Genomic DNA, 16,580 nt, shown 5'->3' with positions numbered 1-16,580 from the left:
ACCACGTGCTTCATTTGGGCATTAGTATTCAGAATAAAAAACAAATTCTGGAGAAGTGCTTACAATAGGGCAGTTACACTATAATCTGCTATGGAGGATATTTAAATTTGCCATTGAAGTGCTACTTTTTACAGGGCTGAAGTCCATTATAAAGGTTATTTAATCCCTGTACAATTAAATGAAGGGAAGAATTGTTCTTTGCATGCTAACAGTATAATCTTAACACCAGGTAAAATCCAGCAGAATTTGCAAATTCAGCCTTGTCTTAGTTAGCATTTTAAGTTTTGCTGCGACTTTCCTGCACTGCAAGGCTTACTAAGCTTTGAGGGCAGGTAAGCCCCACACAAAAGGGCATGGCTTATGTTTCTGTGTTCCAACAGTACAAATACTGGGAAAGTTAACATCAAGCACCCAGCAAGCCTCCTCTTGTTGCCGTAAACAGTGAACCCTCCTCAAGGAGGCCATCTACTCATAACCAAAAGCTGCACTTCAAACTCACGAGTTAGTATGATTATAGCCTTCCTTAAGAGTTATTCCTCTAGAAACAACTTTGGCACCAAAAGAAAGCAAACCACTTGAAATTCTCATCCTTTAATGAATGGTCAGTGATAACTTTGAGCTGGTTCTGTAGAATACAATTAAACAATATACTTAAAGGTTTCTTGGGGGGAAAACAAAAAACCCACACTCCCTCTTAGGTATCTTTCCGTTCATTGACATTCCATTATTGACTTCAGCTCCCACAGTGTTCCTTTTCACGGCAGATCCATGTCTGAGGTGTAAGAAAACTGAAAATTCCCTTGATGCACCCAGTGACATGTTATTTTTGTTCTAAAAATAACAAAAAAAAATAATATATGGATAAACCAAACTGCTTCCCAGGCACCACTTCAAGAAGAAAAGTTGAATGTCACTGTGGGAGTCTTAATACATTTTTTTTTTTTGTCTTTGCGGATTTCTCCTTCCTCTGCCGCAATCATACGGCGTAAAGTTCATAAATCTTCTTTACACAGTACACCAGGGCAGCGAGTGCTATCGTGTTATGCAGTCTCTTTCTGTGCAGGTCGTCCTTCCTCACCAGAACCACGGGAGTGGAGGAGGTGAGTGTATGCAGGGGCAGGCGAGAGAGTTTATAGGCATTATACTCCACTTGGTACTTGCAGCAGGGGTCGAATTGCCAAGAGATCCCATAGAGGGTGCAGCAAGCTATGCTGAGGACGCCAGCAGGCAAAGAGATGTAATGGGAATAATCTACGGGAACAGCCAGGGGGGTGAAGAGGCAGGCTGTGCCCGCTAGCACGGCCGTCTTGTGCAGGCAGTTCCCAACAGTGATCCAGCGGGCCGTCTCGTCCCCAATGCGCGTGGGCTCAATCACAATGTATTTGTACTGAGCCTCTAAGGCCTGTTCCAGCTCGTATTCAAACTGGTCCTGAGCATTCTCGCCGTTGTAGATTTCGTGAACAATGTAACAGTCCGTGGCAGACAAGGTGACCCTGTCGGAAGAAAAGGCAAGTGAGTTACTTGAGGGTTGTGAACTGGCCTTGCTCCCTGCCTTCCCCCCATCAGTACAACCTATAAGCTTGCCTAGGGGCTGTAGCCAAATTAAGAATTCTAGGCAAGCAAGCCTGGCAGTAGAAGGAAGGATGACTGATCCTCCTCTGCGTGGTTTCTGTACTAACTGCAGCGGATGAAAAGGCTCTACAACTAGCATGGGGGGGGGGGCGACGACGGCCCACAGTGGTCCAGCAGAGAGGGAACTGACCCCCACCTTCATAGAAACCACACACACACACTTTTTTTACTAGCCTAGTAGCAGTTCAGGTCTTATTTACTTGGTGGTCATAAACCTGTTTTGCACTTCTTATTTTACTGTTACAGTGCACTGAGGACATCAACATCTTGTGCTCCAAATTTAAGGACACCCATACAAAATTTGAGTCACGGTATTCCTAGCCTTGTTCCAACATGAACTTAGGCATTAGAGGGCCAGGTAACATGAGTGCATGAAAATTATCAACTGATTTGGGAGACTTGTCATAGTACATGGTACAGAAACCTGTTACGATGGGAAGACTTGTCCAAAACTCCCTTTGGTAACTAAGCCTTCACAGCAGGCACTAGCCACACGTTTTCAAACTTTGTTCCTTAATCACATGGGCTAGATAGGAACTTCTGCACCAAGTGCTTCAAAAATGATGGCAGGTCACCATATCAGGGTCTGGCTGAGCTCCTTTCTAGACAATTTTCCATATTGAGTTCCTGGGATCCCCTTGATGAAGGGCAGTTTAGAAATCTCTCACAAAATTTTGGTGTTGCTTTTGGTGATGATAAAGATCTAGGGATTGCTACTGGACACAGTCTACACAAAACAATACTTTTAAACCCTCAAGTAGTGGCAACCTGATCTTGACTTTCACTGTCTTTCCCTTCCTAGACATCAGCTTCATCCTTTCATCTCTTTTCCTCAAAACTGACCACGTTTTCCAGTGATATAAAGCAGTGTGTGTGTTAACAGTATACCTGGCCAAAGTCTGAAGGTGGCCGCTGACATTAAGAATTAACATCACAGGACTGTTCCTGCAAGCAAAGTATATCTACTTTTTCAGAGGCCAGTTTCTGAAGGCAAAAAGCTTTCCTGAGGAAGGTTTCCAAAACAACCTGGAGAGTAGGACCATTTAGCTACATGGAGCTTGGAAATTAACCAATCCACACTCACGCTAGAAATTAATGGGCCTGGGAGGGGAAACAGATCCTACCTCTTTCAAGTTTAGAAATTCAGAACATTTTCTGAACCAGCAGTACTTTGCAGTTTTGCTTATGGATCCTTCACGGGTCTGTGACTAGAGGAAGACAAATAAATGAAGGGGAGATCCTCTCTGGTTCACTCCCAACACACAGAACAGTGCTACCAATGCCATATTGCACCACATTCCCTGCTCCCTTTTCAGTGTTCTACTATGAATGTTTTGCTGTTTTATTCTACTTGTCTCACTGTGGGTGGGTGGCCACTGCCAGCTCTTCTGCAGGTCCTGTTGAATTGAACTAGTGTAATGACTTGAACATACATATATTTTGCATTAGGAAAGTGATTCCTCACATCAAGATACACTTCAGGAGCAATCCAAAGCCAAGATCTGATCTGCCAGGAGTTTGGAATAGGTGGATCTCCAGTTGAGTCAGGGCTCAGCTAGGTAAAGCCCCTCATTCCAGCTCAGTCAGAGATACACCAGTCCATCCTCCAACCCAGCTCAGCTGGAACTAGACTCAAAAAAGGAGCATTCGGGCAGATTTACCTCTATTCCAGACTCTGTTCAGCTTAGTCACATTACCTAGCAACCCAGCACAAATTACACTGATGAAAACAGTGGTTTAACTCAAACTCCATTTCTAAATTCTTCCTTTCCCTCTGCTAGGCTCAGCCCCACCCCTGAACAGTTTGCAATAGGGGTCAGTTACACCAGCATAATTTACCCTTGCATAAAAGACACTGGCCTCCTATGGTTAGATTCTTCTGCCCCAGATGTACAAGGCTACAGCTCCTCCCCCTTCAAGATACATGGTAAGGAGATCTAGTCATTTCCCTGTTGTTGCTCCCACATGTTTCAAAGGAACAGCCACAACTGATACACCTTGATGGCCTTCCTAATGTGTATTCGCAAAACCAGTTCCCAATCACAATATGCAAGGTCCAAAGCAAGTGTAAAAACAGAACTCCAGAAACACAAGCAGCAAGAGAGGCAATGTTAAGAAGTCATCAACCAGAACAATTCATTAGCAGACTATGAGCAAGGATTAAGGTATTGGATGCTACTGAAAGCATGTCTGAGAACATCAGCAGGGCAGATCAATACACACTTGTGTGTGGTGGGGGGGGGGGTGCTATTGAAATAGTTTCCACATTCCCTCCTGTGAAGCCAAGAAAACCCCACTGCAAAATGGCTATCAGTGAATTCGGACAAAACATTTCAAGCTGCTTTGAAATTTTAAAACTTTTGATGCTGCGGTGAGGTACACCATGCAAAACAAGATTCAAGGAGCAATCTTGTTTACTTGACTTGGACGGGGGTAGACTCTTTTAAAAGGTACCTCAGTTTTGAAGACCAAGAATATGACTGCCACATTCCCCATCTCCTCTTTAGGATTTATTCTGAACAAAAAGCCAGTAAATAGCAATCTCTTGAAGAGGGACTTTAAAATGTACTCTCCTCTTTCTATAACAAGCAGGGATTGAAGCACCCTGCTAGTATTGTGCTTGAGACGCAGATCAACTTAGCCCATTTTAAAGCCACCACGGCAGGGGAAAGCTTTTTCCAGACCACATAGCCAAAGGACACCTTTGTTCAAAATGGGATGGAACAAAGCTTTGGAGCAGCTGTGTACTCTACACATTCTTTTTCTAGACCCTCTCATCCAAAACAAAGGGAAGCTTTGTGTGGTGTGGAGTTTGTTTAGCGTCTGCCTGGAATAACGTTCCCACCGATGACACTGGGAGGGGGTGCAAATTTTAGCACTGTTGCAAAAAAGCTCAGCACACCCAGTTCTCTCTCTAAATCAGAACAAGGATTAGAATCTCGAGAAGCGTGTAGAGAAATCCATAGAGGCTATCCGTCATGTGACAGCCTCATTAGGAATTCCTTTTAAAACAACAACACTGCATTCACCAGTTGCGGCAACCCATGGGCTTCAATACATTGAAGATGAAAGTCTGTACACTTGTCACCGAAGAACCCCAAGATTAAGTCTGAACCCTGCATATAAAGTACAGCACAAATAAACCTACAGCTGGGACAGGATTTTGGGCTTTGGGAGTTAGCTTTACTGCCTCTTCATACATTTGAGACAGCCCAGCAGGGGGTGGGGGCAGGGGCAGGAGAGGGAGGATCTAGCAATAGCAAAAATGTATGTTTCAAGACTGCAAGCTTTAGTGTATACACACCCACAGCGGGAGAAATTCCTGCATTCAGCTGCATAGGAATTTGAAAACCTCACATTCACACGCATACATAGTACTGCTGCAAGCTGTAATTGGTTGATCACTCAACTAATCCTTTAGATAATGGGGGGGGGGGGATTTTAATCCACTGCAATGCAAGCTAAAGGCACATGTTTGTTCTCTGATGTCATTTTTGTGCCTTCCTGTAATAGGCAATGAACGGAAATACTAAGATGACCTTCCGTCCTAACCATGAGCAGCAGTTTTTAAACTATTGCTTTGCAGCTTTACACTTTTACACCTTCTGTGTCACAAAAGGCACATATATGAGGTACCTGTAACATCCCCATTTAATAATCAACTGGTGATTTGCACAGCAGACCAACTAAACAATCAGTTGAAAATTCACATTCTATCTCACCTTTCCATCAAATATGCTCAAAGCAGCTTACAACATAAAGTTGAAACACAGGTCATAAAAATAATAAAAGTTGTGCCAATGAAAACCAGCAGCCTGTTAAAAAAAGGCAGGTCATAATTCAATTAGAAGCCAAAGTAAAAACACAGTTTTAACCCAGCACCTAAATGATAGAAACCTAGGTTCAAGAGATGCCTTGGAAGGGAATACCAAAACCAAAGTACTAGCATAAACATTGTAGAGTACAAGCATTTCTGAATGCCTTTTGGACAATTTTTTATATCAAATTCTCTCAGTGTCAGTTATTAAGAAATGAAATAAAATGTTATTTAAATCAGGAACAAACTAGGACAAAGAAGTGGTTCTTGGAAGGAGAGGAATTCTTGCACTGCCGACTGGCAAAGTTTACGTCACATGGTGTGTCAAGTATAGAAGGGTACATCCGAATAATTGCATGAGCTTTCAAATGCCATTAAATTCCAAGAGCCACACACCGTAGGGGTCTTGGATCACTTTGTCCCAAGTCTAATCGCTAGGGTCAGCACTTTCTGGCACAGCCGAAGACAAGCATGTGTTATGTGTATCAAACTCTTTCAATGCTAACCATGGTTAAAGAATTCAGTATCACCAAAGCTGTACATGGTTTGACAAGATTGCTGGGGAAACATCAGAGCTGCAACAACAGGGCAGTAACTGCAGATCAGAGCTGAATGGGGAGGATGCCCACCCCAGAACGCCTAGTAGTGTAGTCTAGGTATTGCCATTAATATCAGCCCCCTGATGCAAAGCCATGCTCAAGAGAGCGTTGAAAAGGGGCGCGTGAAACAAAAGAAAGGACAGCAACGCATGTGAAGTGGCCCAGCAGATTTTCACTCAGAATGGAAAAGCCAAAACTTCAGAGCTGAATAAAAGTAGGTTGTCCACTGTGTTTGCTCAACTTGAAGACTCGCACAGCTGAATGTGCGCCTAGTGTTTCACACAAGAAAATAATCACAGGATCATATAATCACAGTAAATTGCTAGTTTCTCTAAATGTTTATTGTACTTCTGCAAACCTCAAGGTTCCTCCGAGCCTGCTGACACCTCCCTCTGCCTTGTGGATGGTACCGCTCTGGCTATATATGCGATGGCACTCTCACTGCCTGAATATCTGAAACAGATGAACAAGTGGAGGTTGCAACAAAATGCTGCAGTGGAGTATTCCTCCATCCTTATTCTTCCCACCCAGTTTTCACCTCCACCCCTCTGATATTAATCAGTGCTCTATGGCCACTACACATGTCCAGTCCTCACGGGACCCACCTTGCAGACTCCCCACTCTGTCTTTACGGTTTTTTAAAACAGTATCAGCCATCTCAGGCCCAGCGTTAGAAACTCAGTGATACACAAGCTAATTGCCAAATAGCACCTTAAACCTAGGTTATGGTGTCACAATGGAGTGTCTAGGTGCCCTTTTTTGCAATGGGATTAATTGTTATTAATTTCATTTCTATACCACTTTATATTTTAAAGTAAAAAATGCCAAAGCAGTTTACAGCACATTAAAACATCAAATAAAACAATCCAGAACACAACAAATTCAAGCTTCAAGGAAAATATTACAGATCCTTCTCTTAAATGAATTTGGCTTTCGCCATGTTTACCTATATAATCTGTAGAGCTGCCTTAGAGCAGAAGTACTTTAGGAAGCCAGTGTGGTGCAGTGGTTAGAGTGTCGGACCTAGAACCTAGGAGATCAGGGTTCAAATCCCCACTCGGTCATGATGCTCCCTGAGTGACCTTGGGCCAGTCACAGCCTCCTAACCTACCTCATGGGGTGGTTGTAGGGATTAACTGAGAAGGGAGATAAACCATGTACTCCTTTCAGAAAAAAGTGGGAGATAAATGCAATAAGCAAGCTCTTCTGTTCACCTGCTTAAGAAAGCTGGAGGGACCAGCCAGATAGAGATGTCAGTCGCCAACAGCCAAAGATCTCCACGTGGTGGCAATTGGACCCCGCATAATGTACCTGGTGAATTTTGAACAGTGCTCAGTCTGTACAATCACCAGGGGAGAACCTGCTGGGGTTGCAGCTACTTGGAGGTGCCTGGCCAGTGGCGTGTCCCATGTTTGTGGAATACCCCCCTAATGAGGCACATCTGTCTCCCTCACTATTAATTTTTAAGAGAAACATTAGTCAGGCCTTTGATGACTGAAAGTCATGTCCCTGGCAATCCTGAAATTGTTAGTTTGAGAGCAGACAATTGCTTTTAGGCATTTTAAACTGGTTTTCAGAAGGTTGTTCCAAACTGTTTCTACAAGTTTTATTTGTATTTAGTATTGATATGTTTGCTGTCATGTGTTCCTTTGGGGGAAGTTGCATTGTATAAATCTAATAAACGGCTGCCAATACCTCCATCTTGTGTGTGAATGATGCCATTTTGGTTTCATAAGGATCATTGCTCGGAGAATTAAGTTCACTATTAGTACACAAGCTTAAAAATAAATGCTTATAAGCACTTTTCAACATTCCAAGTCCTTCCAAGACTGGTCATTTTTCTTTACGCCATCCTTGGCATGGAATTCCCACCCCAAACGTATGTGGTGCCTCCACTCTCCTCTGCAAAACCCATATCTTCAGCATAGTATTTGGATTACTCCCTTAATCCTCATTCCCAACTATAACAAAGGTTTAAGACATTCAACTGCATTTGCCAACATTCCTCCCTCCTTCCTCTTTGACGGTAGGTATCTGTCCCAAATGCACTTATATATTTTGGCTGAATACTGTACCAGATATGCCAATGACACTACGTAATCCAAAGGTGAGGAACCTCAGGCCCCTGTATTGGTTCTTCCAGGCTGCGTCCCCTCCCTGGTCTTGCTCAGCACTTTCTTGAATGCTCCTGCTTGGTTGGAATGCGCCCTTGAACTGTGCTAATGCCCTTGCTTCCCTGAATGGAGAGGGAAGTGTATGTAGAAACCTGACTGGAATGAAGCCTGCTATACAATGGAGAAAGTTCCATCCATCCTCAGCCGACTTTTGCCTCTTCCTGTGGCATGTGATCCCTGGAAAGGTGCCCATTGAGGGAATGTGGACCAATGCCTGATCTAAAGAAACCATTACTACTCTAACTGATGTAGTCTATTATCCCCAGATCATGATGAGGGTGAGGGATGAGATGGAGAAACAGCAGCTGGTTGAAGTTGTCAGTGGTTACCTACCCCTAACGAGCAATCAGCTGTAAACAAAGTCAGTCCGTTTATCAATCTAGTTCAGTACTGTCTTAACTGGCAGCATCTCACCAGGATTACAGACAAGAGACTTCCCAAACTCGTACCTGGAGATGCTGGGTATTGATTCTGGGATCTTCTGCATGCGCAGTAAGTGCTCTACTACCCCTGTAAAGCTGGGAAGGGGAGAAGCCCCAACAAGCTGACAGTGTGATGTAGCTAAAAAGTAGGCCCCATGCCTTCATTAGTATTTCAACCATAGTCAAACATAATATAAGAGGCAGCTTGTCAAAGAGCAGCATCTGAACAGACAATTTACTGGAATTCTAACTCAAAGAGATGCTTCTGACTGGTTTGAGGTATCTGCTATATTATTAAATTTGACCATATTCCATCATGCCAGACAATATTTTATTCATTAGTTATTCACCCAACATTAACCCTCTCATGTCAACAAGACTCCCTTTTAAGCTAACTGCCTAGCATCAATATAGCCTGAAAGCATATTTTTTAAAAAGCTCATTGATGGGAAATCCAAGAAGCAGGAAGCAGGTATAACCTACTGACAAATGAAGGGAAATACATCTACCATGAAAGCTGCATGAATTCTGTGGTTACTTGATGAACACTAGATCTGTTCTGCGTCCAAAACACATTCCTGGCAGCCAAAGTCACACAGATGTTACTCAGAAGGGGACACTGAAAAAAGATGGGCAGAAAACAGACATATACATTTCCAACTTCTCAATGGAGAGAAGGGTAGAAGCCATAATACAAGGGGGTTAATAATTATTTCAGCCAGAAACAAAGAACTGGAACATTTCTTGAGTCAGCTGCATGTAAACTGGGGTTAAAACTATGCCCATCATCCCTACCATGGGTTGCATCAAAGTAAGTAATAGTTAGTTATGACCATTTTTAAATGGGTCTACTCTGGGTATGATCTACTTGTTTACAAAAACAGGAATATTACTCAACTCCTGTTACGAGCCACATTACCAACTAGCATACACTGTTTTCCAATTACCTATTGCAGACATAACACTTAGCTATGGTTAGTTCCCGCTGGGATTTGTTGACTTCACTCTGATCGAGAACTCAGTCATACAATGATGCTGGTTGGGCTAAACCCAGTATTTGGAGAGCAGGTATAGGTGTCAATAAGCCCAGCTTCTAATCCTCCAAGCAAAGGCACAAAGAACCTGCTTTTACCAGTTTGTCACTGCAGATTAAAACTTAACCTTGGTTAGCGCAATCCCAAGATTTGCTATTCAAACCATAGTTTCACACACTTGTTTGCAGCCAATGCATAACCATTGTTTAAGTCAGCATTCCCCAACTTGATTCCTTCCAGATGTTTTGGACTACATTAGCTTCCCAAGCAACAGACTCTCAGAAAAACACTTCTGCAGACTTCACATGCAACACAGAGCATTTCTTTACCCCAGTTGCCTTATCTGCCTTAAACATGAATGGTCCAGGTTCTAACTGCTCTAGCATATTCACAAACACTCCGCTCAATATCGATAACTTTCTTATTACATTGACTTAGAAGTCTTAAACTCTTTTTCAAAGGAAGAGCTCATTTCATCTATTCCTTATTGGTTTCAACCATTTTAACATAAAGCTGAAAGTATTTATCTTTTCATTGATACTTCAGAAGAATGATGCCTTTCTCCACTGTAGTCTAAAATGCCCTAACCATTACTAAAAAATCCTCATCCTGCCTTCATGGGAGAGAATACAACAAGCAACAACTGACGTTAGGGAAGTTTGCTGAAACCATTGAAACCCGGATGCAAAATTATAATTAGGAGTTACACAGCAATAGTTTCAACTGAGAGCTGCAAATACCCATCTTTTAGAAGCTTACCCTTAAAAGTGAGAATATTTACAACGAAAGACTGAACTTCAAAACTAAAAATACAATATGTTAAAACTTTTGGGGTTAATTCGAGCAATGGGAGAAACCCCACAAGAAAACTATGTAAATATTATTTGTTTCACCTCCTACCATTATCTACATAGAAGTAAAGTGAGAGCTGATGGCCAAAGGGGGTGAAACTGCCACAGCCAGGAGCCACCAGCTTAATTCCACCCCACCAGCTCCCTAACCTTCCGAATCCATAACAATGCAACACCTAAAAACATAAATCACTCAACCAACAGGAACAGCTGTGCACCAAGAGGTCACTCTCAGAGGACTTTGGGGGAGCATTTGCGGCCTTCAAAAATAGATTTTAAGAGCATCCAAGAATATTCTTAGTCTAAGCAGAAGCTACTCTTATCACCTCCGGGTCTAACATCTGGGATGGGTGAAACACGCCCGGAGTTAAGTTAAGGGACTTTGTGTACTGACCTTCCCTTGCCACAGGCCTGATGCCCCTCCCTCTCCAAGCTGCGGTGAGGGGATACCTACTTTCCCCACAGCCTGATGGAGCCACCTTTCCCCCACCCCGAACCCAGACCTTGTAAGGCAACTGGACTCCTCTGTGCTCACAGAAGCTTCACACGTTGATGCCTCCAGCGCCCCCCCCCCATATCACACACACACATTCGTTTGACCTCTCTTTCGGCAGCACCTCCTCCAGGAGCCCTGCAACCCCTAATCCATCCCGTGCCCACCCTCTCGCCCCACTCCCTGCGCCCCCCATTCTTCCCCTCCCCTTTCCCCCAAGGATGAACTCCTGCAGCCCCCAACTCCTCCTGGACCTGGCTTCTCTCGAGGATGGCCCCCTCGCCCTACTTATGCCAAGGCCTTGTGCCGCACAGGCCGAAGCCTCGTTTCCCCTCCAACCCCGGAGCGACCCCTCCTGCCTCCTAAACCCAATGACCTCGGCACCCCCGCTTCTTCGGGCAATCCTTTAGCAGCACTCTTCCTTCCCAGCCGGCCATCCCCTCCCTTATCCCAAAGGCCAACCCGCACCCTCCTTCCCGGCTCTCCCGTCCCACAGAGGCGCCCCGGAAGCTGCCTTCGCCGCCGTTGGCGAGTCTCGAGGCCTGGCCCCCGCTTCGTCCCCTGCAAGGCCAAGAGGAGGCCTCAAAGAAGCTGAGGGGCCTAAGGGGGGCGTGAGGGGAGAAGCAGCCCTCGGCTCCCCTAGGCCCAGGGCGTGAAGGCCGGGAGCCGGGGCGGGGAGGAGGCCGCCGGGCAGCTAGCCGGGCCTCCGCCGCTCACCTCTCCCTCGCGCCGGCGCCGCCTCCGCTGGAGCTGCCGGGGCCCGCGCGCCTCCTTCCCCATGCCGCCATCTTGGAGAGACTCGCTTCGGAAATGTCTCCGCCAAAAGTGAAGGCGGGGGCGGGGGAGGGAAGGGCGCGCGCCGTGAGGCGAAGGGGGGAGGGAGGGAGGGGGAAAGGGTCCCGAGGCCTGCCGGGAAACGTAGTCCTCTTTAGTGTGGCGGCGGGGTGGAGAGGTGAGCTTGCTCCCATTCGGAGGAGAGAGGCGGGGCAGGGAAAGGGAGGATTAAAAAAAAAAAGCGGGAAAGGTTCCCGCTCCGTGCTCGAACCACAAGCCCCAGAATGCTTCGCGCGGCGGCGTTTAGCGGGAGAGGTCGGACTCCCCATCCAGCGCGGCTATGCATGGGAAATGTAGTCACGATGTGAACGAGTTGGGACGGAGCTTATAGGAAAGGGGGAGGGAAGAGGAACTACAGCTCCCAGGAAGCCGCGGGACGCGAGAGCCATGCGGTCGCCTCTCGCAAAGCCACGTGGGTCTGAGGGAGAACGTTTACCAACACAGGAGAGCAGGGAGGGAGGAGGAGGCTCCTGAGCGTGCTCCGCCCCCTTTTATGAACACGGCCAATCACAACCGGTGCCTTTCAGAACGCTCGTGTCCTGCAGTTGCGCCAAGAAGCCTTCTTTTTGCAAGGAGTTTATTTGAAAGCAGCTGCCACTTATTGTAATAGGATTTACATCCAAGTAGCTGCTTAGTTTGCGGCCTTGCTGCCCCGATCCCATTGTGTTTAATGCAGCCATTTCTGTTTATTTTTTAGAGGAGTTTTACATCCTGGGATTACAGCGTCCCATAGTTAAGGTCACTTGGGTCACACAAAGGAACACATTTATTTGTTGATTGCAGTTATATTCCACCTTTTCCTCCAAGCAGCAGAAAATCGGCACACACGGTCCCCTCCCCTCCTCATTTAAATCCACAACAACCCTGTGAGGTGGGTTGAGACTGGCCCAAGGTCACCCAGTGAGTTACGTGGCCGACTGGGGATTTGAACCCCGGTCTCTCAGGGCCTAGTCTGACACTCCAACCCGACACCATGCTAGAAGCTTCCTTAAGATTATGTACTCAAAACTACAGGATTTAAAATTGGCGGGCAGCATGCTTCTGAAAGCCAGCTACAGTGGTACCTCAGGTTACATACACTTCAGGTTACAGACTCCGCTAACCCAGAAATAGTACCTCAGGTTAAGAACTTTGCTTCAGGATGAGAACAGAAATCGTGCTCCGGCAGCGCGGCAGCAGCAGGAGGCCCCATTAGCTAAAGTGGTGCTTCAGGTTAAGAACAGTTTCAGGTTAAGAACAGACCTCCGGAACGAGGTCTGTACTGGGAATCACCAGTGTGGATAATAGCACTGCTGGGCTCAAGGTTCTGCTTTTGGGCTTCTCATTCATTGAGGCATCTAGCAATGCTGATTTTGTTGTGGTTGTATGTTTTGAATAAATCTCATTCATACGTGTGTGAATTGGTTTTAAATAATTGTCATTCCTCATCCCCCAGTTTTCAGCTGTTCTTTATTTTGGCTGTAAGCTGCCTCGAGTCCCTGTCAGGGGAAAAAGTTGAGGCTTAAATAAACATATAGTGATCATTATATATTATCTAGTTGGCCATTGTGAAAACAGGGTGCTGGACTAGACAGCCTTTGGCCTGATCCAATGGGGCTCTTCTTACATTCTAATTTGTCCATCTGTGTATCACTAGATAGTATTGTCTGCTCTGACCTTTGACTGGCAGGAGCTGTCCAGGGTCTCATACAAAGATCTTTCACTTCACCTGGCATGTGAGGCTTCTTAAATGAAGAGGAAGGGAACCTCTGCATGCAAAATGGGTTCTTACAACTGAACCCTTGCTGCTACATGGCTCATCTTTTTGACCTATCGGACTGGACCCTGTTTTATAGGGTTTTATAGGCAGCATTTTTTCATCTCTGCCAAGCTAAGCAGATGGCTCCTTACCTCTCTCGCCCTGACCTAGCCACTGTGATCTGTGCGACGGTCACTTCCAGACTGGATTATTGTAACTCGCTCTACGTGGGGCTGCCCTTGAGACTGACCCAGAAACTCCAGTGGGTGCAGAATGCCGCAGCGAGACTCCTTACCCGGTCCTCGCTGCGAGATCACATTCACCCAGTGCTATACCAGCTGCACTGGTTCCCGGTGGAGTACAGGATCAGGTTTAAGGTGCTGGTTTTAACCTTTAAAGCCCTATATGGCCTAGGACCCTCGTACCTATGGGACCGCCTCTCCTGGTATGTCCCACAGAGGAACTTACGGTCTTCAAACAAAAACATCTTGGAGGTCCTGGGCCACAGAGAGGTTAGGCTGGCCTCAACCAGAGCCAGGGCTTTTTCAGCTGTGGCTCCGATTTGGTGGAATGCTCTGTCACAAGAGACTAGGGCCCTGCGGGACTTGACATCTTTCTGCAGGGCCTGCAAGACAGAGCTGTTCCACCAGGCCTTTGGCCAGGGCACAGCCTGACTCCCTCCTTTGGCAATCCTCACAGAACTCTAGCCCAATGGTTGCCATTAATCTGATTTGAATTAATTTTATAATGAAATGATTTTAGAATGTTGTATCATTTTACTGTTGTTAGCCGCTCTGAGCCCGGCTTCGGTTGGCGAGGGCGGGATATAAATAAAAATTTATTTTTATTATTATTATTATATGTTTGGATCCTTTGAATTTCTGTTTTATTTGCTTTTATGCATTTTCATCCTGCGGTTATTGCTGGTTTCAGGTTGCATTTTAGTTTTAATTATATATTGGGTTGCATTCAGCTAGCTTTTACCCAGCATAGATCCATGGAAATGAATAGACCTAAGCCAAATAGCCATGCCCATTAATTTCAGTGGGTCTATGCTGTGTAATTATTAGGCACCATTCTTTTATTTATTAAACTTGCTAGTTGCTCGTTACCTAAAAAGATCTCCAAGTGACTTGCTGTGAAAAACATTTACGTAAATGCGTGATACCAAGAGAAAAATTCATATAAAGTATTAACATCCCATACAACATTAAAAAACAGTCACCCATAACAGTGAAAGGTGACAATGTTGACCCAGATCAGATGCTCTGAAACAGAAATGAGGAACCTCTGGCCCTCTAGATGTTGTCAGACTCCAACTTCCATCAGCTCCAGGTAGCATGGTCAATGGTCAGGAATGATGGGAGTTGTAGTTCAGCAGCATCTGGCGTTTCCCCTTTCCTACTCTAAAACCTACATATAAATGAACTTATGGATGCTGCCCTACTGAGAACATATTGTCTTACTTTGAGCAGCCAGGTTAACTGCTGCTGCTTCTTGGTAGCAATTCACATGATTGCAGCAGACCCTGTATTTTTAATTTAAATAATAAAAACACTTGGAGAAATCAGTACCAGGAAGTGGCCTGACCAGTGTGGTCACACTGGGGTAAACATTACTTCCTCCATTCAGCTGCATAAGGCATTTTAGAGCATCTGAATCAGACCTTCACATAGCTGCATTTGGAAAATGGCTTTTAGATATTGCCTGAGATCTTATGTGTTATGGTCACCATGAGGTGCTATGACTGGTGTGTGGAACGGTTCTGAGCAGTATCCCTTCTTCCGAACAGCTGTGAGAATTGGACCAAAGTGGGTGCATAGCTAGGCCCAGTCTCGATAAAATTCATGAAAACAAGCAGTGACATAGCAGGAACACATGTTCATCTCTGAACAGAAGTTCATGTCATTCCAGGGGTGCTTTGGGCTCATCCACTTGATAACCAGAGCATAATGTGCAAATGGACTCTCCTCAAAGTTGAGGTGACAATCTAATGATACAATATGATGGATCTTTTGTGATTGTGTGTACAAATGAGCCATCAACAACCTAAGTTATCTCTTGCAAATTAAGATAATGTCATAAACGGTCTGTTCCTTCTTTGGCCTCTGCCCTCACTGATCCTTGTTTGTTTTTCTGGAATGTACAAGTGGGATCTGCAACAAAAAGTTGCAGCACAGAATGCTCTTGCTTGGAAGGGCATGTCTTCTTCCAGGACACCCCATTACATTTCCTCTCCCAACATTTTCCATACCGCAACAGCCAGCATTACATGGCTGCTGAACCAGGATTGCTTTGGGCTCTTGTGCAAGGTTTATATGAAATGGCCCTCAAGAACTGGACATCTGCCAGGATAAATATTGGTATCTAGTCATTCCACAGTATTGAGAACATGTATGTAATCTCTAAGGGCAAGGTGAAGCCAAGAAATAACCTTCACTCACCACGAGTGACTAAGCCTCCATCTGCACTATACTTTTAAAGCAGTATCATGCTACTTTAAATTATCACGACTTCCCTGAAAGAATCATGGGAACTGTAGTTTGTTAAGGGTGCCGAGAGTTGTTAGGAGACCTATTCCCCTCACAGGACTACAACTCCCAGAATTCCCTGGGATTGACTGTTAAGCCACTCCAGGAACTGCAGCTCTATGGCAGGAATAGGAGTCAATCTAGAAGCACCCATAACTAAAGCCCTGCAGGATCAGGCCCAAGGTAGATCGAGTCCAGCATCTTGTTTTAACAGTGGCAAACCAGATGCCAATGGGAAGCCCACCAACAGGATCTGACCACAACAGTCCTCTCCCTACTGGTATTCAGAAGCATACACCTTTGATACCGGACATAGTGCATAGCCTTATCTTCCATGAATATGTCTAAACCTCCAAGAACATTGGCCATGCTGCCTGGGGCTGAGAGCTGGAGTCAAACCACCAGGAGAGCATCGCAGTGGCTTTCTCTACTTTAGAGTTTTGAAATGTATTCCT

At 45.2% G+C, this 16,580-nt stretch overlaps 1 protein-coding gene across 2 annotated transcripts; it reads right to left on the bottom strand.

Moving 5' to 3' along the window:
• Nucleotides 1-575: 575 nt before the first annotated feature.
• TMEM11 (transmembrane protein 11) lies at nucleotides 576-11,890 on the bottom strand. Of its 2 annotated transcripts, XM_083474548.1 has the most exons (3): nucleotides 11,740-11,870; nucleotides 9,154-9,263; nucleotides 576-1,493 (listed from the first exon to the last, which is right to left on the bottom strand). In XM_083474548.1, exons 1-3 carry the CDS (start codon nucleotides 11,800-11,802, stop codon nucleotides 977-979), a joined length of 690 nt encoding a protein of 229 aa, XP_083330674.1. In that variant the 5' UTR covers nucleotides 11,803-11,870; the 3' UTR covers nucleotides 576-976. The 2 variants fall into 2 exon arrangements, with proteins under 2 accessions (XP_083330674.1, XP_083330673.1); XM_083474547.1 differs by lacking the exon at nucleotides 9,154-9,263 and having other exon boundaries at nucleotides 11,740-11,890.
• Nucleotides 11,891-16,580: the final 4,690 nt, after the last annotated feature.

Source organism: Podarcis liolepis (genome assembly GCF_965112155.1).
Source record: "Podarcis liolepis genome assembly, chromosome: 14".
Taxonomy (NCBI): Eukaryota; Metazoa; Chordata; class Lepidosauria; order Squamata; family Lacertidae; genus Podarcis; species Podarcis liolepis.
Note: the sequence above shows the minus strand (reverse complement) of the source record. Positions and strands in the feature narration are given on the sequence as shown.

Excerpts from the sequence above, each read along its gene's own strand:
- TMEM11 (XM_083474548.1), bottom strand. The coding sequence starts at position 11,802 with ATGGGGAAGGAGGCGCGCGGGCCCCGGCAGCTCCAGCGGAGGCGGCGC. Across the intron at positions 9,264-11,739 it reads GGCGCCGGCGCGAGGGAGAG|TGTCCCCTTCTGAGTAACAT; the intron begins GTGAGCGGCGGA and ends ATCTTTTTTCAG. Across the intron at positions 1,494-9,153 it reads GAATTCATGCAGCTTTCATG|GGTCACCTTGTCTGCCACGG; the intron begins GTAGATGTATTT and ends TTCTTCCGACAG.